The 24821-nt window shown below is 46.3% G+C and overlaps 1 protein-coding gene across 2 annotated transcripts in view; it reads right to left on the reverse strand.

Annotated features, from left to right (window-relative positions):
• prkcg (protein kinase C, gamma) overlaps nt 1–18351 on the reverse strand; it is a 29656-nt gene extending 11305 nt beyond the window's left edge. Inside the window, exons 1-7 of one of the 2 annotated variants that reach the window (XM_072672031.1) lie at nt 18014–18351; nt 14843–15122; nt 12021–12052; nt 10351–10433; nt 6509–6620; nt 3151–3279; nt 446–602 (exon numbers count right to left, since the gene is read on the reverse strand). In XM_072672031.1, the coding sequence (XP_072528132.1) occupies nt 446–602; nt 3151–3279; nt 6509–6620; nt 10351–10433; nt 12021–12052; nt 14843–15072 (743 nt within the window). In that variant the 5' untranslated portion in view covers nt 15073–15122; nt 18014–18351. The remainder of the gene's footprint in view (nt 1–445; nt 603–3150; nt 3280–6508; nt 6621–10350; nt 10434–12020; nt 12053–14842; nt 15123–18013) is intronic. The other variant, XM_072672032.1, reaches the window with a different exon arrangement.
• Nucleotides 18352–24821: the final 6470 nt, after the last annotated feature.

Below are 24821 nucleotides of genomic sequence, written 5' to 3' on the forward strand. Positions count from 1 at the left end.
GTCTGGACGCTCGTCTTCCGTGGATCTTAAAGGATGGCGGGTCGAGCCGAGCCGTACTGGAAGCTGAAAGGGCTCTTGGTGCAGATCGGCTTTTGACCATCGCCATCAAGTACGGAGGGGCTGGCTGGTGCAGTCTTGGCTTTGTAGGCCAGAGTCAGGGGGTTGAATCTGATGACCTTGGCAGCAGCTACAGGAAGCCAGTGAAGAGAGAACGCAGCAGCAGAGGTCCCCCATCTCCCAAATCATCATAAGATGAGAGATGGCTGGAACCAGCAAATGTGGACCTGGCAGGAGTTCTTCATATTGTATTAGAACTTCATGACGATTGGACCATGAAGCATCACGAGTGCACATTCAGCATCCAGACAGAATAAGCAAGGTCTTAATGCTTTAAACATGACTTTCAGACACACACACACACAAATACACACAAGTACACACTCACAAAGTGAAGCTCTCGTTCCAGACGGGGTTCAGAGTGGAGCGAATGGTTTTGGTTTTCTGTTTGCTGTGACTCTTGGGGTCCGGGATGAGCTTGAGCTTCACATAGGGGTCCGACAGGCCATTAGGGTCCATAGGAATCAGGTTACGAGCTTCACGCACTACACACATGCACACACAGACACACACGCACACACACACACACGCACACACAGAAAGAGTTTTTATTATTTAGCTCTAATGGCAAAGTAAAAGTAATACAATAGCATTAATATCCAGTATGAAGCTCTAATAGCATTAATATCCAGTATGAAGTTCTAATAGCATTAATATCCAGTATGAAGCTCTAATATCATTAATATCCAGTATGAAGTTCTAATAGCATTAATATCCAGTATGAAGTTCTAATAACATTAATATCCAGTATGAAGCTCTAATGACATTAATATCCAGTATGAAGCTCTAATATCATTAATATCCAGTATGAAGCTCTAATAGCATTAATATCCAGTATGAAGCTCTAATAACATTAATATCCAGTATGAAGCTCTAATAGCATTAATATCCAGTATGAAGCTCTAATAACATTAATATCCAGTATGAAGCTCTAATATCTAATAGCATTAATATCCAGTATGAAGCTCTAATATCATTAATATCCAGTATGAAGCTCTAATAGCATTAATATCCAGTATGAAGTTCAGGTAAAATGGGATTCTGTAGAACCAGCAGCTATGGAAGAACTCATTTATGGGCAGGGTCCACATGGTGTCTGGTGTCCAGCTGTGTGACTTCCATTACTGTGTAACTTCCATCTGCCCCGGTGGACAGACCCTGTCCCAGCCAGGCTCTCGCTCATTACTGCGGGAGAGCAAATTGCTAAACTTTTTTTTTTTTGACCTGAAGCCATGAGTGGGTGGGTGGGTGGGGGGGATTACTAGCTGCTGTTTTAGCAGAGAACAAACATCGGCCCGCTCCACCGCACCGGCTGAACAACACACTCCCTCTCTGGCGTGGGAGAGCATTCATTTCAATTCAATTAGCCCTCCACAGGCTGACGATCCGCCCGGGAAAGAAAAACAGCCCAGATGAACTTTGCCAGCACTGCCATGGTGAGGAAAGCAGAGGAACGGCTCGGGAGGAACATGAGTGGAGGTTTAGGGAGGCGTGTAACTGATAGATTTAGGGCTTTTAACACATAACCTTCATGTAATTTCTATTCATTTAATTTAATTTAATTTCATTTAATAAAACAATGACATTAAAGAACATATCAATCATTTTACACCTGCTCTGAATGCCAACACTGCTCTCTGCTGGAGAACAGCTGAATTGTCCCTGCTAAACCCAAACACTACAGCAGTATACGGCCTTAAAAATAAAAGTGCTGCAAATGCTCATAGAGACGTGTGAGTGTAAAGAACCTTTATAAGTGCCACAAAGACAAAAACGTCTTTGGTTCTTCTATGGCATCACCTACAGAACCTTTTTTAGCACCTGTATTTTTTAGGGTGTACAGGGGAATAAAACAGGACACCCCATGATAAGTTGTAGGGCCTTGGCAATGTGAGAGGGTGCAAACCATGCAGTTACTGTATGTAGTAACATTAATATCCACTATGAAGTTCTAATAACATTAATATCCAGTATGAAACTCTAATAACATTAATATCCAGTATGAAGTTCTAATAACATTAATATCCAGTATGAAGCTCTAATAACATTAATATCCAGTATGAAACTCTAATAGCATTAATATCCAGTATGAAGTTCTAATAACATTAATATCCAGTATGAAGCTCTAATAACATTAATATCCATTATGAAGCTGTAATAACATTAATATCCATTATGAAGCTGTAATATGGTTAATATCCAGTATGAAGTTATAATAACATTAATATCCAGTATGAAGCTCTAATAGCATTAATATCCAGTATGAAGCTCTAATAACATTAATATCCAGTATGAAGCTCTAATAGCATTAATATCAGTATAAAGTTCTAATAACATTAATATCCAGTATGAAGTTCTAATAACATTAATATCCAGTATGAAGCTCTAATAGCATTAATATCCAATATGAAGCTCTAATAACATTAATATCCAGTATGAAGTTATAATAACATTAATATCCAGTATGAAGTTCTAATAACATTAATATCCAGAATAAAAAATAATATCCTGTAGTGGAATCGGCAAGGTAATATTTTAGGTAATTTTGGACCATTTATGATTTATTAATCATAATGATTGCCAATTAAACAACCCATACATATATTTTCAGGATGGGGATTTGAACCAGCGATCCTCTGATCACAGTGACAGCTCTTTAGTCCACCAGAGGCCCCCATCACAAATCAATTTCAACATGATGTCAAGCAAGATGTAGCTCGGGACCTCAAATCCAAGGTCCAAAGGTCCAAGGCCAAGTGTCTCAGCGGTCTAATGAGCTAACACTATGGCCCGGGGGGTCGTGAGTTCAAATCCCGAGCCTTTGCCACCGGCAGCCGGAGTCAGAGAGAGCACAGTTGGCCGTGCTCTCTCTCCCCTCATCACTCTTAAGCGATTCTGCCCGGCACAGCAGTCTGGTAGCTGGTTCGATGTAGCTGGGGAGCCAACGCTTGGGGATGTTGGAAAAGAGGAGGTGGCTAACTTCACTTGTACCCTTACCCTCCTCCTCGTGTGTCTCAGTCTCTTTGATCTCACCTGTGACGTATATGTCCTCCTTCTCTCCTCGCACGGTCAGGTGGATTCGCCCTCGTTTCTCGGTGTGGTCATGTCCGCACAGACTGGGTACACTGTTCTCACATCGCTTATGGACGTTCATGTCACAACCTCACACACAAACACACACACACACACATAGACATAGTGTTAATGCGGCCGGCAGGAGTGGATCGCAGAGACTCGAGCGACTCGCTGCACCTGTGCACTTCTAGGCAGTGCTTCTCTTCACTGTGGCAGTGGAGTGCAGGCTATCTGTGAGGCCGCCAGGACTCGCTGCGTCATCAAGCCACTTCCACGAGCTGCACCTCTTTAAAATCACAGACCAAAAATCGTCTGCCGGACATTAAGGCCTCGCGCCATTCACATTTCTTCCTGCTGGGCGTTCGTCCCAGAACTAATCAGAATCTGCTTCATTCCAGGCCTGTCTGATATTTCCTCGCTTCCAGATGTCTTCACGCAATTGCACCTGGAAGCCTGACTGAGCCAGTGCGTATTACATGGTCCTCGGCCTGGCCTTTTGCAAGACACAGCCAACCCGAGGAACCATCGCAAGACGGACACATTCTGGAGAACGTTCTGTTTTTGGGAGGTCCCAAGGGAAGCTTGGGAGACAGTGGAGGCACATGGCAGCTCTACAGCTGGGAAGACTAACCAGGACTTAGTAGTCTTAAGCCTTCCAACTGTTCGGGTCCCTCAGTTTGCAGTCCTGGTCCCTGCAGATCAGGGCCGCCGAAAGTCCAGTGATCTCGAATGGTACGGTGGTAAGCAGTGAACTGCCAGCTTTCGAGGGCACCATCGGAAGACTCTTCGAAACTGGGGCCTGGTACAGCAAGAGGTCTACGACAGCGTCAGAAGACCAGTTTCTGAGAGTCAACACTGGACCAGGTCTCTGTTTCAGCTGTGAAGAAAAGACCTGGGGCTGCAGGGGGGACTTGCAGGGGCAGTGATGAGATCAGAGAGTCTTGGTTCCTCTCAGGGTTTCTCCCCGTTGCTCTGAGGGAGCATTACCTTACCCCTGCCTTCTATGACATCCCTTGACCTGCCTTATGGTCATAGACACTCCTCAGACCGTTCCTAAGGCCACAACCCCACCACACCCCAGTCCCTGGCCACCACCTCTGCCGTTTCCTTGGTTGCCTCTGCTGTTTCCTTGGTTGCCTCTGCTGTTTCCTTGGTTGCCTCCGCAGTTTCCTTGGTTGCCTCTGCTGTTTCCTTGGTTGCCTCCGCAGTTTTCCTGGTTGCCTCTGCCATTTCCTTGATTGCCTCTGCCGTTTCCTTGGTTGCCTCCCATGCGATGCCCTGTCAGCTTCCTCCCTGACTGAGGTCTCCACTGTGATTTGCCTGACCAAGTCCCTGAACAAGCCTTTCCTGCAGCAGTGCCCCATTCCCGTTGCCCCATTGCGCCACAGTTAGGGATCTCCAGGATCTCCAATCTCTGATCTCGAGGACCAGAGTTTGACACCCCAGCTCTAACGTGTTCCCAGCTGAAGTCTCCCTTCCCCCTGGCTGTCCATCTGCCTCCTCTGCGTCCTCTGGGTTCTCTTGCTTTGGATTCCCATTACTGCTCAGCCCTAATTCCAGTTCCAGTGAAGCCATCCTGTGGGACAGAGGATTTGGCATGTCGTAGTCCCTCTCCTCTTTACGCTCCCCGTCTGTACTCCATGAGCTACTACACTTCCTGCCTTTTGCTCATGTGGTCTCAGTGGAGTCTGTTCATTCGACTGAGAAACCCCAGTTCCTGTGCTCTCAACATACACTATGTGGACAAAAGTATTGGGACACCTGCTCCTTCATGGTTTCTTCTGAAATCAAAGGAATTAGAAAAGAGTTGATCCTGTCTCTACTGTCCAGGGACAAAGGCTTTCTAACAGATTTTGGAGGAGCATTGCTGTGAGGATTTGATTGCATTCAGCGACAAGAGCGCTAGTGAGGCTCCTGACCAGTTTTTCCACTGCTCCAGAGCTCAGTGCTGGGGGGCTTTATACCCCTCTGTGGGTTCAATCTGTGTGGGTGTGCATCTGCACATCTGTAACAGCAATGGGTGCAACTTAAAGTAGCGGAATGCGTTCATTCGAAGGGGGTGTCCAAAAATATTTGGACATATAGTGTATGCGAGTTCCTCTTTCTGAGTGGTGATCTAAACTGATATAAACTGATATAAATCTGAACGTGGACTCCCTCAGACTCTCGTGCTGTACGCTATACCTATAATTACGCCCCTTGTTAAGCAAGTTAACCCGGAACTGTGGCTGATTGGACATGTTTATCAAAGCCTTAATTGATTTGATGCTTGTTAGCATGTCATGTTATTTAACTTAATGAAATTACTCCGCCGGCACTGTGCATTTCCACTGCATCAGAGGCGGTATCGTGTCCTGCAGATCCGTCCTTATCTGTTTATCAAACTGGCAGTCAAATGAAGTGCAACTGTTTGTCGTTAACAAAAATCTCGCTTATGTCGTTATGGCAAAGGATTAGTTCTGATTAGCGTAATACAGTGGGTAACACCACCCCCCTCTCTGGGCCAAGCAAGCCCACCACACTACACTTATCATAGTTGTGGCAGTGATGAGGCGGCGAGTCGTGGCTAGCCCTGATGCCGTACACCTGGGGACGCTCAGTACAACGAGCCTCAGGTGGCGCATAAAAGAAGGACACGCCCACTGTTCTCCTATTGGCCACACTGAGACTCTGCCAATGTGCGTCATGCAAAAGTTGAAACCATTTGAACTTTAGATGACCTCCAGACTGTCCTAGTGTACCTCCAGACTGTCCTGGCATACTTCCAGACTATCCTAGAGTACTTCCAGACTATCCTAGAGTACCCCAGACTGTCCTAGAGTACCCCAGACTGTCCTAGAGTACTTCCAGACTATCCTAGAGTACCCCCAGACTGTCCTAGAGTACCCCCAGACTATCCTAGAGTACTTCCAGACTGTCCTAGAGTACCTCCAGACTGTCCTAGAGTACTTCCAGACTACCCTAGAGTACCCCCAGACTGTCCTAGAGTACCCCAGACTGTCCTAGAGTACCCCAGACTGTCCTAGAGTACTTCCAGACTGTCCTAGAGTACCCCCAGACTATCCTAGAGTACCCCCAGACTGTCCTAGAGTACCCCCAGACTGTCCTAGAGTGCACCTTACAGTTTTCCCTGTGATCATCATGAAGCATTTAAGTATCCAGGTGACGTCCTGGGTTTGGTGTGTGAAAAGGACCCATAGGTACACTCCCTCACTCACTCACTCACTCCCTCATTCACTCTTACTTCCTCACTCCCTCACTCACTCAGTCACTCCCTCACTCCCTCAGCCGCTCACTCAGTCGCTCGCTCACTCACTGGCGCATTTCATGCCCTGGTGAATGAGGCCGTAGAGCAGAGAACCACAGTGATCGCAGAAGGTCGGGCTGGAGTAGGTGTGTATCTTAAACTTGTGTTTACTCTTCAGGTCCTACAGGGACAGAGCGAGAGAGAGAGAGAGAGAGAGAGAGAGAGGGAGAGAGAAAGAGGGAGAGAGAGAGAGAGAGAGAGAGAGAGAGAGAGAGAGAGAGAGGTTTAAATTAGGAGTCTGATGAGAATCCCACTGATACTGCCCTTTTCTCTAAAAATAGACAAGCTCTGATGAATCCGTCTCTCTGCACAGACACCTGTAAACACACACACACACACACACACACACACACACACACACACACACACACACGCTCAGCCCCTCACACACCCATAGGAAGGGCTCCATTTTGAAGTGACTGTGAGCCAATTAGCTCAGGCTATTTTGAGGAGGCTGAATGGTGGATGAATAAATGAGTTCAGCTCAGCTGTGAAAACTGAATCCTCCTAAACGCCCGTCTCTCTCTCTCTCTCTCTCTCTCTCTGCTAATCTCTCTCGCTCTCTGACTTTATTTAGTTGGCTATCTCTCTTTATCTCTCTCTGGCTTTCTCTCTCTCTCTGTTAATCTCTCTTACTCTCTTGATGTTTGCTCATCTCTCTCTCTCTCTCTCTCTCTCTCTCTCTCTCTCTGGCTCTCGCACTCTCTCGCTCTCCCATCCTCAGCTCCTGTCATCTGTCTTTGCCTCTTGCCTCCGTCTCTCTCGCCACATAGTCTCCACCCCTTTTCTTCATCCTCTGCCAGCCTTCATCCTTTCCCTCCTCTCCCTCTGTGTGCCACCCTCCATAAACCTTGCACACTCTCCTGCACACACTCACACATCCTGCTCTCTCTCTCTCTTTCTGTCATGCCTACACACACACACACACACACACACACACACACACACACAGTTATACACACACTTCCTTCAATGATCTCAACAAACTGTATATTGATAAAACTGTACCTGATCGCTAAGTGGATGTCTATGTGTTGCTAGGTAATTATTGTAAAACACCAGCCGGTTGCTGGACTGTTGCTAACCGGTTGCTATGGTGTTACAGGTGATTGCCTAGGGGTTGCTATGACTGGTTGGCTGGTGCTAGATGCTTGTTAGGTAGATTCTAGGCTGTTGTTATCACAGATGGTTGCAATGGTGGACCAGGTGGTTGTACAGGGTTGCTAACCGGTTGCTATGGTGTTACAGGTGATTGCATTGGGGTTGCTATGGCTGGTGTTAGATGTTTGTTAGGTAGATTCTAGGCTGTTGTTATCCCAGATGGCTACAATGCTGGACCAGGTGGTTGCACAGGGTTGCTAGGTGGTTGCTGTGGTCTTTGAAGTGATTGCTAGGGTGTTGCTAAGGGATTTCAGTGGTATTTGAGGTGTCTGACTGGGTGGTGCTAGATGTTTGTTAGGTGGTTTCTAGGCTGTTGTTATCCCAGATGGCTGCAGTGGTGGACTAGGCAGTTGTACAGGGTTGCTAGGTGGTTGCTGTGGTCTTTGAATTTTTGTGGTTGATTGCTATGATTAGGTGTTCCCTGTGCTGTTGTTATCCCTGATTGCTGCAAAAGTAAACTAGGTGGTTTCTAGAGTGTTGCTAAGGTGATGCTATGATGGTTGCTATGACGTTTGCCCACACAGTCCCACCATTTATTCCAGTGGAAAAAATTAGTGGACAAACATCCAGCAGGAAATGAAGAAGGAAGGCTCACACTCATGTACGGACACACACTGGCTCGCAGGAACACACTCCCATACACACTCGCAGTCTCCTTGACCTCATTTTAAGAGCAGTTTATCTGTTTCACATAGAGTGAATGAAAAGCACGACGCCTACAGTGTTAAAATCCTATACAGCGCGAGAGAGAGGCGAGAGAGAAGGGAAAGAAACAATGGGGAGAAGAAAAGCAATTTGGTCGCCCTATCATACATCTCTCTCCCCCACTGTCACTGTCACTCCCTCGGCTATCAGGTTCAACGCTACTGGTTGGGTGTTGTTAGAAGGTTGTTAGGTGGTTTGTAATCCCAGATGGCTGCAGTGGTAGTCCAGGTGGATGCATAGATGGAGGTTGCTAGGTGGTTACAGTGGGGTTCCATGTAGTTTCTAGCATGTTTCCAAGTGGTTGCTATGGTATCTGAGGTGGTTGGATGGGTGTTGCTCAGTGGTCATTATGTGTTTCCTGTGCAGTTGTTATCCCTGATTGTTGCAAAGTACACTAGGTGGTTTCTAGAGTGTTGCTAAGTGGTGTTATGGTATCTGAGATGGTTGCAAGGCTTTTGCTAAGTGGTTGGTATGGTATCTGAGGTGGTTGGATGGGTCAATAGGTGGTCATTAGGTGGTCCCTGTGCTGTTGTCATCCCTGATTGCAAAAGTACACTAGGTGGTTTCTAGAGTGTTGCTAAGTGGTGTTATGGTCTCTGAGATGGTTGCAAGGCTTTTGCTAAGTGGTTGCTATGGTATCTGAGGTGGTTGGATGGGTGTTGCTCAGTAGTCCATTAGGTGGTCCCTGTGCTGTTGTCATCCCTGATTGCAAAAGTACACTAGGTGGTTTCTAGAGTGTTGCTAAGTGGTGTTATGGTCTCTGAGATGGTTGCAAGGCTTTTGCTAAGTGGTTGCTATGGTATCTGAGGTGGTTGGATGGGTGTTGCTCAGTAGTCCATTAGATGGTCCCTGTGCAGTTGTTATCCCTGACTGTTGCAAAAGTACACTATGTGGTTTCTAGAGTGTTGGTTTCTGAGGTGGTTGGATGGGTGTTGCCATGTGGTTGCTATGGTATCTGAGGTGACGGGATGGGTGTTGCTCTGTGGTCATTAGGTGGTTCATAACTGTTGTTATCCCTGATGGTTGCAAACATAAACTAGGTGGTTTCTAGAGTGTTGCTAAGTGATTTTATGGTATCTGAGGTGGTTGCAAGGCTCTTGCTAAGCGGTTGCTATGGTATCTTACATGGTTGATAGCATGCTGTTAATGTACTTGTATCATGGTCATATACTATATGTGTGGTACAAACTTGCCCACAACCTGGAATAACAACAGCCTAGCTAGCACCACCCAGCCAACCACCTTGAATGCCACAGAAACCACCTGACACACCACAGCAACCCCCTGGCAAGCCCTATCTCAACCACCTGGAATAACAACAGCCATCAGAAGGAAGCGAAGAAGGGAAGAAAAGCAATTTGGTCGCCCTTCCCATCATACATCTCTCTCTCCCTCACTTTCAGCCTCACTGTCACTCCCTCTGCTCTCGGCTTCAGCATTAACACACCACCATCACATCACTGCTGTTCTCAATGGGAGGAGGGGCCAGTGTGTGTGTGTGTGTGTGTGTGTGTGTAAGAAGGGGATTATTTCACTTGTGCTTTTCTGACATTCTCATAAACTGTGTGTGGACATCCTCAGCTCTGATACCAGCGGGAAGCGATGAAGAAGATGATGAAGAGGGAAAAGAAGTGAGGGCTGAGGATGAAAGGAATGTCATTGACAGAGAGAGATGGGTCTGGAGGGGTGGAGGGGGGTGGGGGTCAGGGCAGGGAGACTGACGAAAGAAAATGAAGAAGTGACAGAGAGAGAGAGAGAGAGAGTGAGCGAGAGTGAGAGAGTGAGAGAGAGAGAGTGAGAGAGAGAGAGAAAGGGACAGAATTACAACAGCTACAACTATGCTAATGCACCTCTATTTGTAGGATTTGTAATCAGTCTACCTGAGGTTTATAGAGAGCGAGTGAGAGCGCGAGAGAGTAAAAGAGAGAGAGAGAGAGAGAGAGAGAGATACAGGTGTAGGTGAGGCATCCCATCAGATGACATACCTCTGCTTTAGGTCCAGTGATGGCTCCGGGGCATGTAAAAGTGACAAACTCGTGGCAGCGTTTGTGCACCACGAAACTGCAGACTGAAGGAGAGGCAGGTTTAATTTCGGACCAGTCGATCATACTCAGGCTAGAGACTGGACCTAACAGCAGATTCTATAGATCCAAAAGCATCCAGATGCTCCTTCTGTTTTGTTCATTGAGGATTAGTCACATTTGGGATGAGTTTTGGAATTAGTTGAAGTGATTAAACATCATTATAAGGTTTGGGATGAGTAACGGATGACCAATGAACACTTTTTGGGATGAGTTGGTGTAATGAAGCATCGCTGAACACCTTTGGGATGAGTCTTGGGATGAGTTGGAGTAATGAAGCATCACTGAACACCTTTGGGATGAGTCTTGGGATGAGTTGGAATGATGAAGCATCATTGAACACTTATGTGATTAGTCTTGGGATGAGTTGGAATGATGAAGCATCATTGAACACTTGTGTGATTAGTCTTGGGATGAGTTGGAATGATGAAGCATCATTGAACACTTGTGTGATTAGTCTTGGGATGAGTTGGTGTAATGAAGCATCACTGAACACCTTTGGGATGAGTCTTGGGATGAGTTGTGAGTGATGAAGCATCATTGAACACCTTTGTAATGGGTCTTAGGATGAGTTGGTGTAATGAAGCATCACTGAACACCTTTGGGATGAGTCTTGGGATGAGTTGTGAGTGATGAAGCATCATTGAACACCTTTGTAATGGGTCTTGGGATGAGTTGGTGTAATGAAGCATAACTAAACACCTTTGGGATGAGTCTTGGGATGAGTTGAAATGATGAAGCATCATTGAACACTTGTGTGATTAGTCTTGGGATGAGTTGGAGTAATAAGGCATCACTGAAAACCTTTCGGATTAGTCTTGGGATGAGTTGGAATGATGAAGGGTTGTGAGTGATGAAGCACTATTAAACAGTTTTTGGTTAAAGTGATGAAGCACCACTGAACCTTTATGGGTGTTTTTTGGGATGAGTTAGAGTGATGGGTTTTGGGATGAGTTTGAGTGATAAAGCATCATTTAACAGCTATGGGTGAGTTTAGGGATGAGTTGAAGTGATGATGCATCACTGAACACATGTGGAATGAGTTTTGGGATGAGTAATGGAGCTCCATCCAATGCCTTCAGGATGAGCTAACAAAGCAACAATTTTGGTACGGGTTGAAGTGGTGAAGCTTCTTTGAACTCTTTGTGGGATGAGTTTAGGGATGAGTTGGAGTGATAATGTATCGTTTAACACATCTGAGGGGAGTTTTGGGATAAGTTGGGGTGGTGAAGCATGATTAAACTCCTTGTGGGATGAGTTTTGGGATGGGTTGGGGAGATGAAGCATCATTGAACTGGGATGGGGATGTGTCATGGAGCTTCATCTGTTTAGGCAACAACTTTGGTATGGTTTGAAGAGGTTAAGCTCCAGTGAACTCCTTGTGGGATGAGTTATGAGTTATGAGTGGTGTTTCTGTTTCAGAACTTGATCATCCAACGTCAGTACTCAACCTCACTAACGCTCTTACGGCTGAGTGCAATCAAACTGGGATGCTGCCTGATCAGATGTCTGGATGAATTCTCATCTACTATATGACTCACAAGACAAGACGGTATGAAGGGAGATGCTGTTACCTTGGCACTGGAAGCCCTGCTTTCCTATACCCCTGTGAGGAGGAAACACAGAGACACAGAGTTAGTGTATTCTCAGAGCATCACTTTACCAGCCAACTCCACAGACCACCAGGGGACGATAGAGAGGGTCATTTCAAAGCGACACCAAGTGGGAAGGATTTCATTATGACCTCTAGGGGCCACTTCGGCGGTCTGCAACAGGCTACCATAACTGCGTTACACCTCGTTTACAGTGCGGTTAGGTACGTCAGTTTAGAGAGAGCCCCTCAGCGAGGATGTTCTCCAGGCTTCAGCAAGGCTGCAACACACAACACACACCTTACACACACTGCTGCACTAAGAGAGATACACACAGAAAGGCAGAGAGAAAGAACGAGAGAGAGAGGGAGAGAGTGTAGAGCTGGCTGGTCAGCGGGGGTAAATAGGTGGACTGATTTTGGGGCCATATGGCCGCCTGCAGCGCTGCGCCGGCCGGGCTGCTCTGTGCATGTGCTTCAGCGTGAGCTCAAACAGAGCGGCTTGCATAATTTAAGCCGTCCCTCCGGGGCTCGAACGCTCGAGCTTCGGCAGCCGTGGAGGAGGCTGTGCAGACGAGCTCAGCGTGGAGATCTCTCGCTTCTTCAGAACCTCCAGCAGCCTCTGATATGTTGCCTTACAGGGCCGATGTTCCACCGAAGGTCACTCCAGCAGACTGGGGAGCTCAGGCTGGAATCCTCTGGGACGTGGGAAAAGCGCCGGCCGATTTGTGAATCTCTTTCCCAACAGCCTCCCCTCTAATATCTCCCACACAGACAGTCTGCAGATCAACACTCCACTGATATGGGAATGGGTGGGCGGCTGTAGGCTCAATGGTAGGCCTTGGGTAGGCTGAATGGGTGGGACAAAACTGATGTAGGCTGAAGGGGTGGGGCTAGACTGCTGAAAGGGCAGGAAGGGTGGGGCTGAACATATTTGGGTTAAAGGTGGGCCTAAACTGTTGCAGGGTAAATGGGTGGGGCTAAACTGCTGTAGGCAGAAAGGGTGGGGCTAAACTGCTGTAGGCTGAAAGGGTGGGCCCAAACTGTTGCAGGGGGTGGGGCTAAACTGCTGTAGGCAGAAGTGGTTGGGGCTAAACTGCTGTAGGATGAATGGGTGGGGCCTGAACTGTTGCAGAGTGAATGGGTGGTGCCAAACTGTTGTAGGCAGAAAGGGTGGGGCTAAACATATTTGGGTTAAAGGGTGGGGCTAATCTGCTGTAGGCTGAAATGGTGGGCCTGAACAGTTGCAGAGTGAATGGGTGGGGCTAAACTGCTGTAGGCTGAAAAGGTGGGGCTAAACATATTTGGGTTAAAGGGTGGGGCTAAACTACTATAGGCAGAAAGGGTGGGGCTAAAATATTTGGGTAAAAGGGTGGGGCTAAACTGCTATAGGCTATAAGGGTGGGCCCAAGCTGTTGCAGGGTAAATGGGTGGGGCTAAACTGCTGTAGGATGAATGGGTGGGGTCTGAACTGTTGCAGTGAATGGGTGGTGCCAAAATGCTGTAGGCAGAAAGGGTGGGGCTAAACATATTTGGGTTAAGGGGTGGGGCTAAACTGCTGTAGGCTAAAAGGGTGGGCCTAAACTGCTGTAGGATGAATAGGTGGGGCTAAACTGCTGTAGGCTGAAAGGGTGGTCCATTCTGTAACTGTGAGGGAGTCCTTCCAGTCATGACCAGGGTCAGGTTTAGCATTTTCAGTGCTAGGTTGGCTCATGCTAATTCTAACAGTACTTCAAAACCGAAGCCCAGCAGGAAGCCTAACAATCCTGGCTCTCGCTCTCCGAGGCACTGATGGACGAACGACTGTGGCCGGCTTCCAAGCTGGCAGGCATGGCGAGTGGACGAGGGGAGAGCCACGGCTAATCCGAGAGCTAAGTCCTCAACCTAAGGTAGCCGGTGGGCATCCACTCAGAGCGCTGATCACTTCAACACGTCTCACACAGAAATCTGATCCGTGGCCATTTACACGGATCAGCCATAACATTAGTACCACTGATTGGTACATATATACATATATGTAACAAACAAATATGTAAATATCAATAATAGAACATACATGTGTGATATATGTGATACATAATTGCATGATTTCTTGCCATATATTGTTTATACATTATATATATATATACATTCGCGGAAGATGTTTGCTAATGCTAACTCTGAACCGAGACTCTAAGCAATGAGTGCCTTCAGAACTGCCACCGATGACTAGCGGGATCCACATTAACATGGTACAAGCTAAGAGCTTCACCGATGGGGATGGTATTCATTTTGCTATGTAAAATATGCATGCGGACATGTTTAGCATAAATTATTTCTAGGAAAAATGTCTCAGACCCCCCTTAGCGATGTGCTGTGGCTGTCAGGGGAGGAGACTAGCTCTCCAAACACAGGCTAACACGTCTACGTGTCTACGGCATGGCTAAAACTAGCTGAATGCTAGGTTGTGCCATATTCTTTCCCGAAGCCCTGTTTCCTTCAGCCCTGATGAGAGTGTGGATCATATGAACATTATAGAGCATTATAGAGCGCCCCCTACGCTTCCTGTAGTGTATTACAGCCTGTCAGAATGAGCGTGTGGATCATATGAACATTATAGAGCATTATAGAGCACCCCCTACGCTTCCTGTAGTGTATTGCAGTCTGTCAGAATGAGCGTGTGGATCATATGAGCATTATAGAGCGCCCCCTACACTTTCTGTAGTGTATTACAGTCTGTCAGAATGAGCGTGTGGATCATTTGAACATTATAGAGCATTATAGAGCGCCCCCTACACTTCCTGTAGTGTATTTCAAGTGAAGTACCAGATGAAGTCGGTGCAGTGGCTGCAGAAGGTGGGCTGCTTGAAGAACCGGGCGGTGAACTGATGGTCCTTCACTTCCACAATCCTCTTGTGTTTCAGGGCTCCTTTCCTCTGGAAGACTGGCAGCCTGGGCGGAGGAGAGAGGGGCGAGGGGAGAGGCGAGGAGGAGGGTGACGGGGAGGACAGGGCCAGAGGAGAGAGAGAGGGAGACGGAGAGACTGGGGTGGACATGCTTCGGAGGAAGGGAAGGCAGGGCTGGAGGAATGGAGGAGAGAACCGTGCTGTCGGGAGAGCGAGGGTGGTTGCCGTGGTACATTGGGCCAGGTTCACAGGTGGGGGGATGTGGAGAGGGGGAGGACAGGAGGATGGAGATGGAACAAGGGGTAGAGAAAGAAGAGGGGGAGAGACATAGAGACAGAGAAGAGAGAGAGAGAGAGAGAGTGGTTAATACACACACAAACACAGACTTCCAGAGGGACTTCTGAGGCACACAGCGATTAGTGCGCCTCCTGCCCTACTTCCCACAAACACACACACACACACACACACACACTCCACATCACCATGTCAACCGTCCCCCCAACACCACCTGCTCCTGCCCTCCGTCTCTCATTCCCTCAGTCTTTTTTCCTCTCCTCACCCCATCACGCATTGATTTTTTATTAAATCATAAAATTGATTTTAAAGCGCCCATATCTGACATTTTATTGCCAATCAATGTCTGCTTTGATGTCTTTTTGATGTCTGCTCATGACATCTGTGTGCTTTCATGTATATGTGTATGCCACAGGTCATGTTTACACAACCTGTTTTTATCCTTTCAAAGCTGTGCTACCGTGCCTTTAAGTGACTGACATATGCAAATGATCTGTGTCCCGATTGGTCGATCTGCCTCGTGCCTGTGTGCCCCCTTCATACCGAAAAGCTTTGCAATACGTGCAATACGAGTGGGGCGGAGCTACCCTGTCCTAGGTCGATACACAGGCCTAATTGTTTTGAAACTATAAAGGGGTCTTCAGATGTGTTTTTCATGATGCGGGTTCTTTAAAGGGTTCTTCAAGCTAGACCTTTTGGGTTCTTAAGCGGTTCTCATCACTTAAGGAACCCGTCACTCATTCTTACACAACCTCTTGTTTTCGTTTGAACGCTTACAACCAAAGCTATGCTATCGTGCCTTTAAGTGACCGACATATGTCCCGATTGGTCACACTGCCTTGTGCCTGTGTGCCCCCTTCATTCCGTAAAGCTTGGTAAAACGGCCACAAAAAAAAATCGAGTGGGCGGAGCTATGCTGCCGTAGGCCGACATGCAAGCGGATGTGCTGCATGTAAATGAGTTTTTGTGACATCACAACAACAGCGAGTTCAAAACAGGCACAGCTGTGATAGGGGGAGTGTCCTAACGAGTGGGTCGGGTATTGGCTATGTTAAACTGGGGAGGAAAACTGGATGAAAAGAATTGTAAAAAACAATAAAACAAACAGAACCTTTGGTGGTACTGGGCTCTTTAAAGGCTTCTCTGAGCTCATAAATCTCTTTTAAATATGGAACCAAATGTTCTATGTTCTACAGTTCTCAATAAACCCTCTGTAGCAGTTTTAAAAATATATAAACAGTGCATACAGAAACAACCAGTGTACAGAAACTGCAAAAAGTGCGTGGTAACAAGCAGCTGATTGGACGGCAGCCCATTATGACATCATCTTATTCACACTATTTAATTTCAATTTTTTTTCAATTCAATTTTTTTTATAATAACAAAGAATTTATTAATTTAATTAATTATTTATTAATATTTTTTTCATGTGAAGCTGTTCTGCTCGTCATACTGTGAGCTAATCTCAAATTCCTGCAGGCCGAGCAAGCCAGCGACATTCCCGTATGCAAATGGGTTGGGTTTTATGACATCACAAAAGATCTAACTGAGGAAACGGGCTGTTTTTATCTAGAACGGTCCGCTTCTAGAACACGGGCCGTACGGACTGATGGGGGTGGGTGAGTATTCTTGACCTTTTGGCAGTGTGTACACCCTACATCAGACCCCCTCTTCTACAAAATGGGCCCTTTAAAGGGTTCTAGACGCTCACAATTATTATTATTATTATTTTTAGGGAACCAATTATGGTTCTCCAATGGCATCACTTTTTTTTTGTTAAGAAAGGTGTTCAACAAAGTCTGTAAACAACCACCACCACCACCACCACTGCCGCCGCTATACAGCAAGCGTGTTGAAGCGTGTAGCATCAAGTAGCTGATTGGACGGCAGCCCATTTTATGACATCACCATATTTATTTATTGAATTATTTCAACATGATATTACTAATCTTCTCTCCTCGCATTTAAAACAAACCTGGATCCACGTTGCGGTTCTTGGGGACGTCGTTAAGGTGGATGTGCAGTGCGTAAGTAGCATGCTAGCACGGCTACTGTGACATCACAAAAACAATGAGGTCTGAATGGGTTGTTGGTACGAGTTTAACACCAGAACTTTGTAGCTATTATATTAAATAGTATATTATAATATTACATTGAGGAATGTTTTAGAGTGCAACTGCTTTAAATGGGCTATTTTTTATATCAGATATAAAAAAATAGACAAAAATAATAAGATAAAAAAAATAAATAACAAAAACGAGCCATAACTTTGCTCATGAGTCATATTTTAAGTTTGATTTGATTTTCAATACATTACGCTAAACACGCAAACATTAAATACGCAAAAATGAAGAATTTGAGTAAAAACTTTCTTTGATGTGCAAATTAATTCTATAATCGTCCGAAATTTCCTTAAATGAGAAGCTTGACCAAAGCTGCTAACAGAGCCCAGTAGTGACCAGTTAGCCACCAATGGCTGCACTGGCACAGTGCTAATGATGACCATCCGCTTACATTCACTGTTAGCAACATTAGCCTCTGATAGGTCCAACAGTAAGTCCGACAGGTCTTTGGACTCGGTTTAGGGGATGAATGGGAGCAATTTGTCTCACTCTTATTAAGGAGGGTCAAAGAAGAGAGGGAGCGGTCAAGCCGAGCAACAGGAGAGAGAGAGAGAGAGAGAGAGAGAGAGAGAGAGAGAGAGAGAACCTGGATTTAAGAGTGAGGAACAGTCAGTGACTAACAGTGGAGAACACTCAGAGAGAGAGAAAGAGAGAGAGAGAGAGAGAGACAGTACCTGTATCTGTGGCTTGACTTGTTGACACCCCGGGTTCAGGTGTCTCTTCTCGCTCGCCCCACTCTCGTTTCCTCTTCCTCTCGGTGCCTCCTCACCGCCGGCCCTCGCTCATTCAGGGAAAAGTCGCAGAGGAACGCCAAGACGGAAGAAGGACGAGCAAAAGTGCAACCCCCCGAAAAACTCTCAGCAGCCCCCCAAAGACAGAGAGAGGGACAAGAAGGAGAGAGACGGAGGGGAGAAAGGAGGCGAGGGACGAGAGCGGCGCTTTCCAGGAACGGAGGAGGAGTGGAGGAGGAGGAACGGTGGGCTCGGAATCCCGTATCCAATAGAAAGGGGCCGAGGCAACGAGGCGATTTTCACTTTCCAAGATTTGATTCTGTTTTTACCAACAGGGCGAGAGAGATAGAGTGAGAGAGGCGCACACAGAGAGAGAGAGAGGGAGAGAGAGAGAGAGAGAGAGAGAGAGAGAGGGAGGAAGGGAAGGAGGGAGTGGTGGATGGAGAGAAATAGGCAAGCACTTCATTTTTGAAATCTGGGTTAGCTCTCTCTGGAGAGCGAATGAGAGACGGATAGAGGGAGGGACAGAAAAAGGACAGAGAGGGGGACATGGTGGCCACCTGTGAGTCCGTCCTCGGCCTGGGTCCGACGTGTGTCAGAAGAGAAGACCACAAGATGGCCAAATAGATGGTTTCATCACAAAAAAACATTACAATGAAAACAGTCGGGTGGGCCGGGAGGGGGGGCGGTGCCGAGCCTGAGGCCAGCATGACTATGGGAAAGTCGGTCCAGCGTGTCCTTGGAGCCAGAGGACTTCCAGGCCCAGTGCTTACAGCCCGAGCTAGCATATATAGTCATTATGCATATAAAGCCCAGGGCTAGCATCGCTAATGCTAACCAGCTGGCTTTAGCTGGTGTTAGCAGGCTCACTCAGGCAGGTGGCTAACTATGGCGGCCTCGGCCTCGTCTGCAGCTCAATCCGGGTCAGTGTGGGAGGACTTGATGAAGTGGGGGAGGGTGGGGAGGGGGTGCGCGCTGAATGAGCAGCAGGGGCCTGAGCGGCGATCGTGGAACGGTGAGCTGAGGTGGAACACACTGAGTTTCTCGTAGTTCGTAGTTTGGAGGTTCTTGATTTTTTTTTTTGCTGCAGAAGCCATCCGCCTATAGGGGCAGCGGTGGCTCAGAAGCTGCCACTATTGGGCCCTTAAGCAAGGCCCCTCACCCTCTCTCAAAAGTACTGGATGGAGCTCCTCCACCATCATTCCAGAGAACACAGTACGTCCAGTACTGCTCCACAGCTCCTCAATGCTGGGGGGCTTTATTATACCCCTCTACCTCCACCTCTACTAGCCCACGCCTGGCATTATTAGGCAGCATGGAGCCAATAGGGTCATGTATGTTGATCTGCTCCAGATGGTCCTATTCTTTTGGCAGTACTTCTTCTCTACAGGGACTAGACAAGCTGTGTGTGTATTTGCACATCTGTGTCAGCAATGGGTGCAGCTTAAAGTAGGGGTAAGGGGTGTCCACAAACATTTGGACATACACACACACACATATATATAAATCTCTCTCTCTCTCTATATATATATATATATATATATATACATATATATATATATATACATATATATATATATATATATATATATATATATATATATATATATATATAAACACACACACACACTTGTTGAAGTTGATGGTATACGGCTCCGCTGACAGTTATTATTATTATAAACAGCAGAAGCTGCTTCATCAGTCATCCTGCCAGCGAGACGAAACTCAGCGAACACACTCTCGCGTCCAGTTGCGACATGCTCTGTGTGTGTGTGTGTGAGAGAGTGAGAGAGAGAGAGAGCGCAGGGGGAGATGGAGGGAGAGATAGAGGGAGTGAAAGGTTGAAGGTCTAATTATGTAAAATGTAGGTTATTAGTCTCCTGATGAGGACGCTATGAGAAAATTAATTAACTATTATAATTAGCAAGATTGTTAGAGAGCAAAACTGTGTGTACGGAGGGGCAGGTGTGTATGAGTGTGTGTGCGAGTGTGTGTGTGAGGCACTGTCATTGGGAGTGTGTTGAGCGAGCCCGTGTGGAGGTCAGTGTGTTTTATAACTTAATTCCCAGCGTTCCTCTCACACCCTCGGCCTTCCACAGTAAATCAGTGGCGGCCTGCCGGTGGGCCGGGGGGCTCCGGGATACTATTAAAGGGGCGCTCTGGACAGCAATTTGGCAAATCTGACTATAGTTATGTCCACTGGGACCGCACCTACTCACCTCTTTACAGCCTCTAGTCCAGTTTTGCAACCTCAATGACCTTCTGATGGAGCACCTTGTAGATGGGAGGAGTCCTACAAGGGCTTTGGGGGGTGGGGGGGTCAAGCTGTAGGTCAAAGGCACGGTCACTGGCACAGCGCTGTCTACAGTCCATCATCTGCCTCTTTTTGATTGGTTTAATTCCACGCTGATTTGAATGTAACCAATCAGGATGCACAAACAGAAGTACACTAAATGGACAAAAGTATTGGGACACCTGCTCATTCACTGCTTCTTTTGGAATCAAGGGGATTAAAAAGAGTGTATCCTGCTTCTGTTGGAGTAACTGTCTCTACTATCCAGAGAAGAAGAGGAAGAAGGGTTTCTACTAGATTCTGGAGGAGCATTGCTGTGAGGATTTGGTTGCATCATTCAGCAACAAGAGCGTTAGTAAGGTCACGATGTTGATGTTGATGTTGATGACGATGATGCTCTCAATACCCCCTAATCATCCCCAACTCATCCCTCACCATCATTCCAGAGAACACAGTTCCTCCACTGCTCCACAGCTCCTCAATGCTGGGGGGCTTCATACCCCTCTACTAGCCCACACCTGGTATTCTTAGGTAGCATGGTGACGATAGGTTCAAGATAACTGTCTGCTCCAGAGGGTCCTATTCTATTGGCAGTACTTTTCTACAGGGACTAGACAAGCTGTGTGTGTGTATTTGCACATCTGTGTCAGCAATGGGAGCAGCCTAAAATAACTGAATGCATTCGTCAGAAGGGGTGTCCATAATTATTTGGACACATAGTGCAGAGACAAGGCATAGGGTACCATTAAAGCAATGTTCATGAGGCCGCGCCATCGCCGAACGCTGTAAAGAGCAGAATTCCAGAGCATACCAACATCACACACCCATTACATCACACACATACATTCTACTTAGAGCTTCTGACAACTGTCAGGTTTTGGAGAGGGAGCTATTTGTAATAGGCCAACCATAACAGCGTGCATAATTAAGCATCAGAACACGACATCACGGCACTCCATCATTACAGCCCTGGTGTTGTTTGTGGTGGGGAACCCTCAGAGCCGTCTAGGCCTACTGAGAACATGTCTTGCTAAGCTGGGATGATGTGATGTTCCTCAGAGATGTTATCTGACACAGCTTGCTAGCTACCAGTGGTCTCCAACACTCCCCCTTGAGAGCTACGACCTTCCTGCAGGTTTCAATTTCAACCCGAATTCAACACATCTTCATCCAGCTCATCAAAGACTTTAGTGTAGATGATCAGGTGGGGTTGGTTAGGGTTTGATCAAAGGCAGTGGTCTCCAACCCTTCTCCTGAAGACCTACTACAACTACATCCTGCAGCTGAGCTGTCACCTCCAACACAAATCCAACACATCTTCATCCAGCTCATCAAAGACTTTAGTGTAGACGATCAGGTGGGGTTGAACAGGGTTTGATCAAAGGTTCTCCAACCTTTCTCCAATGTTCTTGCAGGTATCACCTCCAACCCAAATTCAACTACACCTCTTTCAGCTCATCAAGGGCTTGATGGATCAGGTGGCGTAGATGAGGGTTTGGTCAAAGGCAGTGGTCTCCAACCCTTCTCCTGGCGAACTACTACAACTACATCCTGTAGCTGTCACCTCCAACCCAAATCCAACAACACCTCTTTCATCTCATCAAGGGCTTCTATAGCCAGTAATTAGACGGATCTGGTGGGGTTGAACAGGGTTCTCCAACCTTTCTCCAACGTTCTTGCAGGTATCACCTCCAACCCAAATCCAACTACACCTTTTTCAGCTTGTCAAAAGCTTGATATTGGATAGATCAGATGGGGTTGATTAGGGGTTGGTCAGTGGTCTCCAACCCTTCTCCTGAAGACCTACTACCATCCTGTAGCTTTCACCTCCGTCTCAAATCCAACTACACCTCTTCCATCTCACCAATGGGCTTCTATAGCCAGTAATTAGACGGATCAGGTGGGGTTGCACAAGGTTTGATCAAAGGTTCTCCAACCTTTTTTCAAGGTTCTTGCAGGTATCACCTCCAACCCAAATCCAGCACATCCTCATTCGGCCAATCAAGGGCTTCTGAAAGCACTACTTAGCTGGATCAGGTGAGGTGGATTAGGATTGGATCCAAAGTCTGCGAGTCAAGCTCTCCAGGAGCAGGGTCGGAGGCCACTCACCTCGAGGAAGAACATCTCAATCCATCTGTCTGTGCTGCCCAGAGAGTCGGCCACCCAGAGCAGCGAGACGGATGTCTGAGCAGCTGGAGACAGATCATAACGACGCTCTGAAGGAAAGCGAAGAGGACGATCATCTCCTAGAAAGAATCTCAGCCTTTACGGCAAATTTGCACGTATTAAAAAATACGGCCGGGCTTTCCTGCGTTTGTCATTTTTGTGGGGCTGGGCTCGTGAGGCGCAGGCCATGGTCATGTGGAGAACGCGGGACGGAATGGTTTACGGCTGCATCTCTACCCGCGCTACACCGCACCCCTCCAGCTCGTAAACGTGAGCTACGACCGCGCTCAAACACATTACAGCCATAAAGCTCCGGGACACCCCAGCACACACTCACACACTCACACACACACACACACACACACACACACAGACAATGCTTTTACGAGTGTGTGAGTCTGTATTTCTGGGGTGTTTCCATGTTTTAGTCCGAGAACAGTCTACTTTGACAAGAAGGGACCATTGGTGAAAACCCCTAAGGATAAGCACTATATGTCCAAATATTTCTGGACACCCCTTCCATAATGAACACATCCATTGCTGACAAATGCACACACATATACACACACATACACAGCTTGTCTAGTCCCCGTAGAGACGTACTGCTAGAGGAACTAGAGGAACAGCGAAAGGACAGCAGAATGACTAGAGGAACAGCGGAAGGACTAGAGGAACAGCGAAAGGACTGGAGGAACAGCAGAAGGACTGAAGAAACAGCGGAAGGACTAGAGGAACAGCGGAATGACTGGAGGAACAGCGGAAGGACTAGAGAAACCGCGAAAGGACTAGAGGAACAGCGGAATGACTGGAGGAACAGTGGAAGGACTAGAGGAACAGTGCAAGGACTGGAGGAACAGTGGAAAGACTGGAGGAACAGCAGAAGCACTGGAGGAACAGTGGAAGGACTGGAGGAACAGTGGAAGGACTGGAGGAACAGCGGAAGGACTGGAGGAACAGTGGAAGGACTGGAGGAACAGCGGAAGGACTGGAGGAACAGCGAAAGGACTGGAGGAACATCGGAAGGACTGGAGGAACAGCGGAAGGACTGGATGAACAGCGGAAGGACTGGAGGAAGAGTGAAAATACTGGAGGAACAGCGGAAGCACTGGAAGTACAACGGAAGGACTGGGGGAACAGCGGAAGGACTGGATGAACAGCGGAAGAACTGGAGGAACAGTAAAAAGATTGGAGGAACAGCGTAAGCACTGGAGGAACAGTGGAAGAACTGGATGATCAGCGGAAGGACTGGAGGAATAGTGGAAGCACTGGATAAACAGTGGAAGAGTGGCATTCATTTACTGGGGTCTTTGATCCGGAGACACACACACACACACACACACACAGACATCACATCACCACTCATTTCCTGCTAATTTCACACTTATGCAGGCTGATGTGTAATTAAAGTTTGGAAAGGGAGGAAAAGGCCCTGAGTGAGACTCCAGAATTAACACTGATAAAAACTTCGACTGCGAGAAGCAGAAGCAGAAGCAGAAGCTCCAGATTACAGAAGTGTGTGTCTGGGCTGGAGGAGCCGGAGTTACTAAATGTTTTATTTACATACACACTTTATGGTGATTTTACTATTTTTATATTATTATTGTATTTATTTATGTATGTATGTATTTATTTATTATTAATGCAATTCATATTTTATGGCCACACTCTAGTGACACTTTAGCCAAATATGTGAACTTATTATTATTATTATTATTATTATTATTATTATTATTTTAGAGTTTATTTATTTATTTTCCTTATTTTTTCCATTTATTATTGGTGAAATGTATTTTATTTTTGTGGCCAAACTCTACTGACACTTCAGCCAAAGATTTTGACTAAAAAAGTATGGATTAATAATAATAATCCTATGATATGTAATATTTCATATTATTTTTGTTGTAATTCTTATTATTCATGATTTTTATGTGTACACTCTGTAAAGACACTTCAGCTAAAAAGACTACATTTACATATCCCTATTACTTATTTATTTATTTTTATTATTTTATTATGTTATTTATGTCTATTCATTATTGTTGTCATTTGCATTATTTCTTTAAAAATAAAAATGTACTCTTTATTCATTTATTTAATTTGTAATATTTAATATTTCATTTTTAATTTTATTGTCCTCATTTTATTGTATTGTATCTTTTTTGTTTGTATTTTCTCCATTTATTATTGTTGTAATTATTATAATACATGGCTAAAACATTTTTGGCTACACTCATGAGCCAAAGGTTTTCACAAATATTTAAATATAACTATTATTATTATTATTATTATTAT

Source organism: Salminus brasiliensis, unplaced genomic scaffold, assembly GCF_030463535.1.
Source record: "Salminus brasiliensis unplaced genomic scaffold, fSalBra1.hap2 scaffold_137, whole genome shotgun sequence".
Taxonomy (NCBI): Eukaryota; Metazoa; Chordata; class Actinopteri; order Characiformes; family Bryconidae; genus Salminus; species Salminus brasiliensis.